The sequence below is a fragment of the Astyanax mexicanus genome, chromosome 15, assembly GCF_023375975.1.
Source record: "Astyanax mexicanus isolate ESR-SI-001 chromosome 15, AstMex3_surface, whole genome shotgun sequence".
Classification (NCBI taxonomy): domain Eukaryota; kingdom Metazoa; phylum Chordata; class Actinopteri; order Characiformes; family Acestrorhamphidae; genus Astyanax; species Astyanax mexicanus.
The window spans coordinates 19,661,531-19,674,541 of NC_064422.1; the positions used below are offsets into that span (position 1 = coordinate 19,661,531).

At 33.7% G+C, this 13,011-nt stretch overlaps 2 protein-coding genes across 2 annotated transcripts; one reads left to right on the top strand and one right to left on the bottom strand.

Moving 5' to 3' along the window:
• The first annotated feature begins 7 nt into the window (after positions 1-7).
• psme2 (proteasome activator subunit 2) lies at positions 8-7,149 on the top strand. Its single transcript, XM_022669132.2, has 11 exons — positions 8-215; positions 1,842-1,874; positions 2,296-2,358; positions 2,894-2,980; positions 3,086-3,122; positions 3,225-3,322; positions 4,302-4,370; positions 4,764-4,831; positions 5,834-5,888; positions 6,085-6,171; positions 6,919-7,149. Exons 1-11 carry the CDS (start codon positions 177-179, stop codon positions 6,997-6,999), a joined length of 717 nt encoding a protein of 238 aa, XP_022524853.1. The 5' UTR covers positions 8-176; the 3' UTR covers positions 7,000-7,149.
• Positions 7,150-8,401: 1,252 nt separating this feature from the next.
• On the bottom strand, positions 8,402-12,698 carry lsm5 (LSM5 homolog, U6 small nuclear RNA and mRNA degradation associated). Its single transcript, XM_022669133.2, has 5 exons — positions 12,541-12,698; positions 10,888-10,983; positions 10,736-10,763; positions 9,342-9,414; positions 8,402-8,633 (listed from the first exon to the last, which is right to left on the bottom strand). The coding sequence occupies exons 1-5, from the start codon at positions 12,584-12,586 to the stop codon at positions 8,601-8,603; spliced, it is 276 nt and encodes a 91-aa protein (XP_022524854.1). The 5' UTR covers positions 12,587-12,698; the 3' UTR covers positions 8,402-8,600.
• Positions 12,699-13,011: the final 313 nt, after the last annotated feature.

The window sequence follows — 13,011 nt, forward strand, 5'->3', positions numbered from 1 at the left end:
TTCCTTCTTCTAGCGCTTCTCAGAGTCACTGTTGTTTTATTGAGATCCTGATCAAACCGAAAGCGTTTAATCACACTCAGAGAAAGTGTTCACCCCGCTGCTGCACCTGGACTTCACCTCACCACACATTTATCCACAGAGAGAAGGAGAGAATAATCAGCGGAAAGCAGCGCGAAATGTCCAAATTCAAGATAAGCGGAGAGAACGGCCTGAAGGTGAAGCGCTTTGATTACGCTGGGTTACGATATTAGTTAGTTAACGCTGGGTTAGTTAGCTAACGTTAACGCCGCTGAAACGCGGGATAAGCTAACGTTAACCAAACGTCAAAACTCTGTACCCCTAAAAACAAACAAGTAGCTAGTTAGCTAACTTGTTAACAAGTTAAGCCACGCAGGTGAGCATGATGTTCACGGTTAGCTGAGCTTACTGAATTAAGAGTTAATTAACCAAAAGTGTAAACACGACACCGGCCAGCTAGGTTAGCTAACTCCGACTCGTTAACGATTCGGTTCATTAAAACTGATTCACTGATTCAAATGAGTGAAAATGATAAAGCTTTGTTTCAACGTTTTGTTTAATAAACTAGTTAACAGTTAACTTACTGAGCAGATAAAAACATCAGACGTTTTATCTTTTAAATATAGGATTAGTGTTTTCTGGTCACTTTCTGGAAACCATGTAGCTTTAGTGAATTTGTAATCGAGATAATGAGCAACAGGTTTAGGTTTAATTACTAAATATGAATCTCGTTGCACCTGGACGTACGATATATGAATAAAAGTGAAGTGAGTTGATTCACGAATCAGTGAATCTTTGAATCAGTCAGTGAGTTCGTTAAAACAGTCGATTCTACCGAATCGGTTTGGTAAAAACAGTCAAATTTCCCTTTACTTCAGTTAAAGCTCTACACTAATATGAATATATTCCATTTTTATGTGAAAAACACAGAGAATGAAGCAAAAACTCATTTAAAGCAGAGTGTTTTTTAAGGTTTTCTCTCTTCACAGTGACTTGCAGATTGCTGTGAGTCAGTTTCACTTTCAATTATTCAACCAACCCAGAGCCGTGCTTCTGTAGCATCACATGTAACTTAGCTAAGAGATTGTTCTGGAATATGAGATACGTGATAATATGAGATATGAATTACTCACAGATACATTTTTACTACCTTACAGACTGTACAGTAACATACAGCAGATTAATATAACCATATTAATAATATTCATAGAGGGGCCAGGTATTATTTCACCAGTCACATCATGTTATAAAACCATTAAAAAAGCTTACACAGTAAAATATAAATTAAATCTGCTCTCAAAAAATAATTAAAAGGAAAAAGTGTATGTTGCAAATTCAGAACTGAAAAATATATATATATATATATTAATTTAATTTGCTTAGTTACTTTATTATTCTTTGCAGTTATTTAAAAAAAATATTTGCTTTTTGTCTATTGTGTGTTTTTGTGGATTGTCTGTGGATTTTTGTAGATTGTGCTGTTAAATTCTTTTGCTCTTGTTTGCTTTAATTTTTTTTTGATTGCAGATATTTTATTTTGTGTAAAAAAGTATTTTATTAATTAAAAAAAACTTTTTCACAAATACTGTCAGTTTAAAACATCAAAACATCTCTCCTACATAAGCTTCAAACTCACGCTGAACATTCCTGTTTAACTCATAAGTGCTACTAGTGTTTGAATTGCATCCACCTATAATAGAGTTAATTAACAGAGTTAAATGCAGCCCTGTAACCAAGTTGTATTTCAAATCACATTTACCACCAGTATTTCACAATTTTTCACAACATTTCTTACAATGAATCCTTGCACTTTCTCTGTCCAGGTTGACAACTTCCGTCAGGCACTGTATCAACAGGTACGGTATTGCAAACACTGGCTCAGTTTGTTGAATTTTATTTATTTTACATAACATTCTACAGTACCAGTCAATTCTCATTTAATTATTTTCATTTTTTTTACATTATAGATTAATATTAAAGATATGAAAACAATGAAGGAATGCATATGGAATTATGCAGTTAACAAAAAGGTGTTTAGGATTCACAATCCCCTGAACTAAACCCAACTGAGATGGGGGATTTTTTAAATTATAAAAAGAAAGAAAACACATTTGAGGTGTTTCCAAAAGTTTGACTGGTACTGTATGTTTAACTCAGTCAGCATTTAACATATTTCACAATTTGTTTTTAAACATGTATGTTAAAATATTAAAATGTGAGAGTTTTTTTGTAAATTACCGTCAGTTTGAGTAGTGGCTGTTTTTTTTTTTTCTATAGGCGGAAAGCCTTTTTTGTAATCATATTCCTCTGAAGATATCTCAGCTGGACAACCTGCTTAAGGTAAGTACTGCAAGTTCACTGACCAAGAAAAAAAAACAGGACCCATTACACAGGCCATGATATAATAATACATAATAATGTATTATGTGGTATAATGTGCAGTGCCGTGGAAAAAGTAAGTGTTTTATTAAGACAAACATTTACAGTCATTTATCAGTATATTAAATCTATAGTATCAGAGCAATGAGTAATGCTAATGCTGCTGCACCCAGCCTTACTGCTGGAGAAACTTCACTGAAAACTCCCCCTTAGATTATTGGAAATCTAAGCTTACAGAAAATAAACAGAAGAGCTTTATTGAAACAAATAAACTGTTTTATTTAGCCATAGTTTAACATATAAGAACAGTTTTCCAGACAGGGATTAAGCCTAACACTGAATAACACAACCTTTTAAATTAAGATTTTCAACTGAAATATATATATTCAAGTATAGTCTAGTCTAGGTTCAATTCCTTGTCCATGAAACCAACCCATAATAAATACTGCTGTAAATAATCTAATTCTATATTTGTCACGATTTATTCCTTGTCTAGGCTGATGAATTCAGTGTTTCTGACCTTTCCTCTCTGCACGCTCCACTGGACATTCCCATCCCAGACCCCCCTCCACCAGAGGATGAGGTTAGTTCACACACACACACACACCTTTAGTCAGGAAAATCAGTTAACAGAGCACAAACCATTTTTAAAAATTTTAAATTTAATTATTGATGTTTTGTTCAACAGGAAATGGAGACCGATAATGAAGAAGAGAAGAAGAAACGTAAATCTGATCACTAATATATTGTATATATTTTACATATTCTTTTTTATTTAACCTTATATTCATTTGAACTGTAACACGTTCCTTTTTTGTTCTCCAAAGCTCCTAAATGTGGGTTCATCAAAGGAAACGAGAAAATCATAAAGCTGCTGGATATTGTTAAGCCAGAAATTACCAGTCTCAAGGAGACCATCATCACAGTAAGTGACAAATAATCAAATAAAAAGTAATTTTAACCACTGAGATGATGTCAATGTCACTACATTATTGTGCATTAATATCCTGTAAGTGGATATTTTGCCTTAATTGCAGTAGCATTCTCTAAGTTGTAAATCACTTGATATTCTTAAAGTATTTATTTATTACAGTTGGCCTACAATGTTCCTAAAATTTACTGCAATTTAAAACCCTTTGCAGTTACTGAACTAAATAGCCCCTAACGATCTATTAAATCTGTATATACAGTATAGTGATCAGTAATAACATTAGCACCACTGACAGGTAAAGAGAAAAACACTAATTTACCTCATGTACAGTGGCTCCCCTATAAGAAGATGAAGCAGGAAGTGAAAACACAAAAACAAAAACAACCAATGTCTGTAATGTCCTGGCACCATATTTTTTTGCACTATAAGGCGCACTTAAAATCCTTTCATTTTCCCAAAAATCGTCAGTACGCCTTTTAATCCGGTGCGCCTTATGTATAAATTTTACCAGTCAGGTTGTAAGAAACAGTAAAGCCACTCCACTGAAGTACAGCGTTATACAGGAGTTTCAGTTTAGTTCTCCAGAGACTGGAGAAGTATTAGCATTAGCCTCTAACCGCGCTAAGCTCTAGCTCTTTCGCCGTTCAGAGGTGAGTAGTATCGGCCTCTGGCCTGCTGCTAACCCTAGCTAGCACAGCCGGAGCAGTTTAGCATTAACCTCTAACCGCGCTAAGCGCTAGCTCTTTCACCATTCAGAGGTGAGCATTATCATACTGTAGTATTCTCATACCCCTGTTCCTTACTATTGTAACTTTATAGTATGAAAAATACGGTACCTCAGAACACCTTTAGAGGTTGAATCCGTTGTGGTAGCAGAAGGGGGGGGCTACTTATTTATAGACATTGTGGTGCTAATACTATGGCTAACCGTATAGACCTTTTAGTTTGTTTGTTTATTTACTCTTTTGTACAGGTCGCCTGCTGGATTTCACATCTAATTCCCAAAATAGAAGATGGAAATGATTTTGGAGTCGCTGTTCAGGTACAATTACAAAACCTTCCTATCTCTTACTGGCTGTTTGCACATAGACACTCAATGCGTTATTGTATGATTATATAAAAAGGTTTTGTAATGCATTGAAACTGAATCATTAATTTCATTAAGTAATTTATTTATTCAGGATACAAACAAGATGCAAAATTAGAGTTCCTGTTTTGGGACATTAAGATTAAGATTAATTAAAACCCAACCTCAAGGGTTACATTTGTGTACCATTGAACCTAATAAATCACCATTACAATCATACATATGAAGAGATTGTTGGTAAAAACAGAAATGTTTATTTCACACAGAATATGAGTAGCATGGTAGCTACAATTACAGATTAAAATGCCTTTGTTTGACTATGATGTTTGACTTTGTGTCATATTTCAGGAGAAAATCCTGGAGAGAATCGCTGCTGTGAAGACTAAAGTGGAGGGCTTCCAGACCAACATTAACAAGTACAGTCTTTAAATCATTACAGATGACAATGACAAAATCCTCAGCTAAAGATCTACAAATACAAGTAGAAGACAAGCACAAATGTTGTGTTTAGATTTTTATTTGAGTAAAAGTACAAAAATGTTAGCTTTAAAATATGCCCAAGTACACATGTTTTGGCAGAGGTGTTAAGAATTAATGCATACAGGAAAATGAATAGTGGCATCTTTTGGTTAAATATGTAACTACACCATTTATCACCTGTTGCTACTTCAACATCATTACTTTTTTTTACTAGGAAGACTCTATTATCAGGACTGATTGAGATGTAAGCAAGATTGACCTTGGAAAAAAAACATTAAAAACCATTAAAACCACAATTAATAAACTTTAAATGGTATAGATATATTTTTGGCCATGTATGTGTAATAAAAAAACGATTACATTAAAGATGTATGTTGTAAACTCATTCTCCCCCAGAAAAGGCAAAAATTAAAAGCCCCAGTACTGTCATGATGGTCTGTGTTCATGATGTTTTAACTTATGATAACATGATTAAAATAAATACAGATCATTTTTACTTATTTAAGTGGAGGTTTATTTTTTGACTGTAAAAACATTAAAAGATGGTGAATTGTTAGTTGACAAAATGTGCAGTTTATATTTTTAGTGTGACTATAACGATTATGATTTATGCTATCAAATGTTGTGACAAATTCTGTTTCTTAGCAAGAGTCGGAGATTATGCTCAAAATCTTTATTAATGCACCTGCATTATTTGCAATATGCACTATTCTTTTGGGGCATCTTCTAACAAAAAAACACAGAACAGGACAGTTAAAAAGCGGTATTGTGATTGTTTTACCATTTTTCAGTGTTAAATGTAAAATCAGATAACAGCTGGCCTCTATTAAAATAGATGTTTCTATTTGAAGGAGAAAAAAACTCAGATAACAGGTTGTGGTTGCTTTCTGTACTCTGACTGTGCAGTATATCATTGTTTTTGATTATTTTCTCTGTAGATATTTCTCAGAGCGAGGTGATGCAGTGGCTAAGGCCTCTAAAGATACTCACGTGGTAAGGAGAACAAATTTAACATTTACTAACTAATAATATACGCTGTAGTCTTTAGATTATATACTCTTTCTGTCAAAATGAACAGAGGTACAGACAGAACCTCCTTGTTTTAACATGGATGCTTCATGTTTTTTCTGACTTCTGAGCTGCTTTTTCTGCTCTTTCTCTCTCTCTAATGCCATTCATTTTACTGCAGATGGATTACCGTGCACTAGTTCATGAGAAGGACGAAGCTACCTACTCTGAAATCAGAGTGATCGTGCTAGATATCCGCGGATTCTATGTGAGTGAATTGACTTCGAAACTATTCTTTGCAGCATATAATACACATAACTTAAATCAAGGTAATACAATGCAATAATTAATAACCACTTGATTGAACTTTTTAGGAAATTATTAAATGCATTGAATTGATTACCGTATTTTTCGCACTATAAGGCGCACTGAAAATCCTTTAATTTTGCCAAAAATCAAAATACACCTTAAAACAGTACACCTTATTTATGAATTTTCCAGTCAGCGCTCTTGCTTGCCGGAACACTCACGGTTCCTCAGTTTAACTCGTCAAACAGCATTTACTAGTGCTAAGCACTGCTAACCACGGCTAGCGCTGCTGCTAACCTCGCTATTGAAAATATTATTGGAAAACTAAGCTTACTGTAAATAAATGGAAGCATTTTACTCACCCAAACAAACTCAAACTGTTTTCAGGAGTTATCTGTGTAGATTAACAACATGGCGTCACCCTTGTTCCTTACTATTGTAATTTAAAATGCACCTTATAATCAGCTGCGCCTTATGAATGAAAATACACCAGAAAATAAACGTTCATTGATAGTGTGCCTTACAATACAGTGCGTCTTATTAGTCCGTAAAACACAGTCATTTGTTTTTGTGTAGCTTAATTTTTTTTCTCCAAGTAAAGGAAAAGGGAGGCCATGCTGTACTCAATATTATTTAAAGCAGTTGATTTGCCACATTTACACTCTTACTAACCATTTACTTCTCTTTTCAATGTCCTTGTTTGTAGGCGGAGCTGTATGATATCATCAGTAAGAACCTGGAGAAAGTGACCAATCCTAAAGGAGAAGAGAAGCCTTCCATGTACTGAGGCTGAAAGACAAATCAGGGTTTTCTGTAGTTTTGTTTCTTTTTAGGAAATAGGCTTCCAGATTTGCCTCTTCATTTTAACCACAACAGCTGTAGTCTGTTTCTTATTTCAGTCCAAACCAATAAATCATCTCTGATGCTGTACACTAAATCAGTGAGACTCAATGTTTTTTGAATTTCATTTTTTTAAGCTTAAAGCATGAGTATTAAATTGGAACGAGTGTGTAAAATAACCTACTACATTGAAATATTGAAATAACCTTCATTGAAAAGTAGTAGCAGCAGATGAGAACACAAAGTAAAGAGCAAAAATCCAGTACTTAATCAATACTTAATTTTATTCAGAAGTATGAATTGGCCTTTAGATTGTTGTCTAAAATCTTACACTGCAGTAATCACCTGTATTAATGGAGGATAATTCAATCAGTTGGTTTGTGTGTAAAGTGTAATACTAGAGTTTTTATATACAGCTCTGGAAAAAAATGAGATCACTTCAATTTATGAATCAGTTTCTTTGATTTTGCTATTTATAGGTATATGTTTGAGTAAAACATGAATGTTTTATTTTATAAACTACAGACAATATGTCTCCCAAAATATTGTCATTTAGAGCATTTATTTGCAGAAAATGAGAAATTACTGAAATAACACAAAAGATGCAGACCTTTCAGACCTCAAATAATGCAAAGTTCAAATACATAAAATTTTAAGAGCTCAGAAATCAATATCTGGTGGAATAACCCTGTTTTTTAATCACAGTTTTCATGCATCTTGGCATGTCTCCTCCACTAGTCTTACACACTGCTTTTGGAAAACTTTGTGCCACTCCTGGCAGTTCAGCTTGATTATATTCCAAAGGTTTTATATTCTGTAAAATTACAATAATATCAGCAACATTGTTATATTATACCATGGAATATCATGCCATATCACCCACCCCTAATTATCACATTAGGGGACTACTTTTTGTTGTTTTTAGCAAAAGACAAATTCACACTGTTCTTATTTCCCCATTATATATCTATTAGAAACAGATTATATTTGTCCAGTATCATTTATGTTACTTTAATCCTGGATATATGGAGATATTTGGAGTGCATTATTAGTATCATGACATTCTGGATCATTGACTTCTGTAGCAAATCTTAAAATAAAACTTTTTTTAAACTGCAAAAAAACATTTTGTTGCAGTAGTGTATTCTTAAAATATTTTTTTTATTTAAACATCTTGCCATATCGCCAAGAGTATTGCTATCACGAAAATACCATGAAATATTGTGATACTATTTTAGGGCTATATCGCCCACCCCTAACACCAAATTAAAAAAACATCCTAAACTGCCCTTCATATTTCTTCAAAATATGACAGCATGAATGAAAAGTCAAAATATAAATCATCCAAATCCTTTCTTGCATTTTTAATTACAACAAAAAATCTCAGTTATTGAGCAGTCATGTTTCAGAACTTTAAACAGGGTTTTATGTTTTCTGATAAAGAAAAAAACAAAACAAGACAGTACAACTCAAAGGACAGCTTTTACAAACAGGAGAAACAACTAAAGGCCGTTATAAAGAGATGAAAGAAAAATCCAGGATGTCTTCTCATACTTCCGGTCCTTCTCCTCCTGGAATTAACTAAATTAAAGAGAGACAGAAATTAAATGCAGAAATAATACTGTACTGCGTTACACAACTAGTAAACGTGCACATCTTGTAGAGAACATAGCTAGAGGTAGATAAGACCGCATGTACAGTTCATTTCAATCAAGCTTATAAATCACAATGGCAAATATATTTGTTAGAATGACTTAAAAATGAACTATTTTAAGTGTCAGGTGTGTTGTGATATTTTTTCTAAAAGCATGTCTGTTAAGTTCACAGGTGTATAATATCCTAAGATGATAAACTGTTAACAGCCAAGTTTACAATTTCAATAAAACAAATAAAAAAATAACACCATATCCTAACTATGACAGTGACCCTGTTCATATTTGACCCCAGCCAAGCACACTGAGCATTAAATAAAATAGAAAATGATCTTGTATCTCCTATATTTTTATAGTATCTCCTATATTTTAGTTTTTTTTACTACTTTACAACTACTTTAATAGTACCTGCTATTTTTTTTTTTTTGATGAACAGACCAAATGTGTAATATGAGCAGACAAAACATGAATTGTTAAAAGGAAGAAACACTGCACTTTCTTATTTCCATGTACCATACTGTCCTAACACTTTCTGAATGTGGGTTGTAGTAATAATATTAAGAATAAATAATAATAATAATAATAATCAAACTTCATCACTGTATTGTAATTTTCTATGACTAAATGGTTCTCTCACCATGGTTATGTTGTTTCCATTTAGTAGAATCTGATCCAGCTTGGTTATTCTTCTGCCTTCTGGTGTAATCTCACTGCAAAAAGACAATATTAGTACTGGAACATCATACTGATACTCATTCATTGTAAGTATGGCTGGGGAATATGGATAAAATCTAATCAGTCGATATCAATATGCATCACAATATAAATCAAATTTCTTTTTACTTTTTACTTTTCTTTTTAAGTAAAACAATAAGAAAGAAAATATATCCAAAATGTCTGTATTATCACCCAGACCTAACTGTAACATAATAAATAGCATAATACAGGAAGATGGCAAAATCTTGCAATATTACAAAAACATAAATAATTCATATAATTCATACTGAATACAGAAACTTTAAAGGACATTTAATCACAGGGTCATATGTGGAGGCATAATCAGGTATTTAGGTCACTTAGCAGATACATTTGATAAGAAGCTTTTAAAGATTAACAACTTCCTCATTTTTAATGGCAGAAGAGCAATTAGATTTGTTCACAAGAGGCAGTGTAATGTAGAGAGAGAGCAGCATACTGATATTGGTAAATGGTTGATGCACAAAATTGGAAGTTGCCAGCAGATAGATTCCTTCATGACAGTCATGAAGGAACGGTCAGTAGTAGCTGAAAGATCTACTCAGTGGTAACAGCTACGAATGTTGGATGGAGCAGGGCAGAGTCTAGCTAGCAAACTTTCACCGTTCCACCTTAAATGGTGCAACAGATGGCAGGGGCTGCAGCATTTAAGGTGGAATGAAAAGATAAATTAAAGCTAATTTTAGCTCCCCATCACAGAGGAATAAAGGAATTGACAATAATAATTAATTTCTGCACTACCTCCCTTTTTAAAGACATACAATGCCCTAAAGTTACCTAGCTAGCCAACAGCTAGGTTACTGAACTTTAGCGCACCTGATGACGGTTGTACCAATTCTTAGGGGGAGAATTTTACCCCTTTCTCTTGTAACTCTGCTCCAAGGGAAAGGGTTACACTTGAAAAGAAAGGGGAAGGGGAAGTGGTAGGGCCAATGGGTAAAATGGGATTAGGCTGATTGGTTCATATGCTGTTAGGATATCAGTAATGCTGTTGTGAGTACAATCCTATGAACTTGGAGGGAAGTGGGGGCCAGACATTACTGCTCAGCTTCTGGTGGTGTTGTAGACCTAATTCAGCAAAACACTAATGACTCATGTGAGCTTGCAATGTAGTGGATGACTGGTGTACTGTTTGAAGTAGGATCTTGTAATTTGAAAATAATAACGATGATAATAATGAATAAATCATGCTGGATTTTGTTATCTTCCTGCATCACAGTACTTATCATCCTGTTTTGGTGTCTGTATAATAATAATAAAAAAATGAATACTTACAATTCTGTTACATCCTCAAGTACCATGTCTGAATTAATTAGTAAAGGAAGCAAGTGTAAGTACAGTCTGTGTACATTTAATGTGTTCATATTGCTGCTGCAAATGCAAGACAGAAACGATCACACGGAAAATAAAAAGCTGTAAAAGGATACTGACAAAGTCATCAAAACCCAGTAAGGTACCCACAATCTCTTTGTCATTTTTCATAACAATATGAATTCGGGAGCCGATACATTTGTCCACCAGCTCTGAAAAAGAAAATGAACAGAACAGTGTGTGTGGTTATAAAGATGTATAACATTTATAAGTATTTATCATTTATCAGATGTAAAACATTTTTTCAATATTGTGACCACCTTGCTGAAAATTCAAGCATGATGCTAGCTTTAGCTGGCAGCTGTTTAGATGGGTTTTACTGTTCATCCAGGCAAAAACATGGCCTATGCATGATCAGCAGTGTATATATTTTATTCTGATCATGTTTAGTCATGCTGGAATTGCTGGTCAACCAGTAGAGTTGAGACAGTGTGATAATGCTCGTAAAGCAGCGAAACCATCAAATTCATAAGATTGGAAACGTACCCTGTGCTGGTCAACAGCAAGCCTGGTCAACCAGCTAACATCAGGTAATTCAAAGGTGTATTAATCACTGGTATAGACCAGAACATTATAGAACGACTTGAATGAATAAAAATGTAAATAGTCCTATAAAATAACTGTCCTATCAAATCCCCCTGAGTCTTTTTATTTTATAAATGTTTTTATTTCCAACACCATTAGCACTTTTTTGGTGGGACATATTTTATTCAAATTCTCAAGAATAAGTGAGATATATATTATTCTTATTCAATTTTACCTACATTAATTAAATATGTCTTGCTTGTATTCATTTCTTATAGCCTAAGTAATTTATTTATTAATTATTAAAAGAAGGGGTGCGCCAAATCCTATCGCATGCAATAACATCGCAAAAAAATGTGACAAAACTCTCTCTCTCACACACACACACAAATAATAATAATAATAATAATAATAATAATAATAATAATAATCATGATAAAGTCAAGTATTCTTGAAAGCATTTTTATGTTATTATGGGTATTAGTATTTTTTTTGTTTATTTCTACTGAATGTAACAACCTGATATTTAAACTGAATATATAAATAAGATTATTATTACTAACATTATTTTGTTAATTTATTTTTTATTTAAAATGTTGTGATACGTAATGACAGGAATATTATTATTTGTGGGGAGCACCTTTCACATAAAAACATTAATTGAGAGTGTAAAAGAGCTTCAATTATTCAAAAGATTCAATGTCAACCAACATTTTATCAATAATTATACTGATGCCTTTGTGTACTCGGGAAATGTTGATGTTTAATTAAGGCTAAATTTTGTTTATTTCATTAATATCAATAAAATACTTAATGCAACAAAAACAACGTTTATTTAATATTCTATTCATTAACCTGCACTGTTCACTCATTAGAGGTGGGTAACCCAGGTGCAGAAATTGAAAATCCACCCCAGAGTTTTGCTGTGTTTTTCAGCTGCAGCTCAGCAACAGTCTGAGCCGCACAGGCAGCTGAGACAAAACCCTGGGATGGATTTTAACTTTCTGGACCTGGGTTACCCACCTCTATCTCTCAGTGAAGAGATCAGAGCCCACTTACACCCTATACAGCTTTTATACACCAGCAAATGCGTATCAGACCATAATCTGAACCCCTTCTGCTGATATTACTCTCTCTAACCCGCTGTTTCTGTCTCTAATCTGATATAATTAAACATTTCATACCGAGAGGAAGGAGCTGGGACGGGTTTGAAGCCGCTGTTGCCGCCATTTTGCAAACAATCTGAACCCGAACTAAACCAGAACTACTGTTAGAGAATCTGAGGAGGGACCCCTGCTGGCGGGGTTAAAACATCTCAGAAACACAGCCTGCGTCTGGATACGGGGGTTAAAATCTTCTTAAAGCTTGATTTTTGAGCTTGAAGCAACCATACAAAAAAACATACAAACTCATAGATAGTTACAGAACTCACAAACACAATATAACGTTAGCTAACACGACAGAAACCCATGTAACTTAACTACTTTACTGTTCTAATATCTACAGTACCAGCATAAAGTTTGGACACTCTTCTCATTTTGTATTTTTATTTATTTATTTATTCTACATTGCATATTAACATTAAAGGCATAAAACAAATCAGGAACACATATGACAAATATGTAGTTTAAAAAAAACTAAACCTAAATCTGTCC

Excerpts from the sequence above, each read along its gene's own strand:
- psme2 (XM_022669132.2), top strand. The coding sequence starts at position 177 with ATGTCCAAATTCAAGATAAGCGGAGAGAACGGCCTGAAG. Across the intron at positions 216-1,841 it reads GCGGAGAGAACGGCCTGAAG|GTTGACAACTTCCGTCAGGC; the intron begins GTGAAGCGCTTT and ends TTCTCTGTCCAG. Across the intron at positions 2,359-2,893 it reads AGCTGGACAACCTGCTTAAG|GCTGATGAATTCAGTGTTTC; the intron begins GTAAGTACTGCA and ends TTCCTTGTCTAG.
- lsm5 (XM_022669133.2), bottom strand. The coding sequence starts at position 12,586 with ATGGCGGCAACAGCGGCTTCAAACCCGTCCCAGCTCCTTCCTCTCG. Across the intron at positions 10,984-12,540 it reads GTCCCAGCTCCTTCCTCTCG|AGCTGGTGGACAAATGTATC; the intron begins GTATGAAATGTT and ends TTTCTTTTTCAG. Across the intron at positions 8,634-9,341 it reads ATGGAAACAACATAACCATG|TTAATTCCAGGAGGAGAAGG; the intron begins GTGAGAGAACCA and ends TCTTTAATTTAG.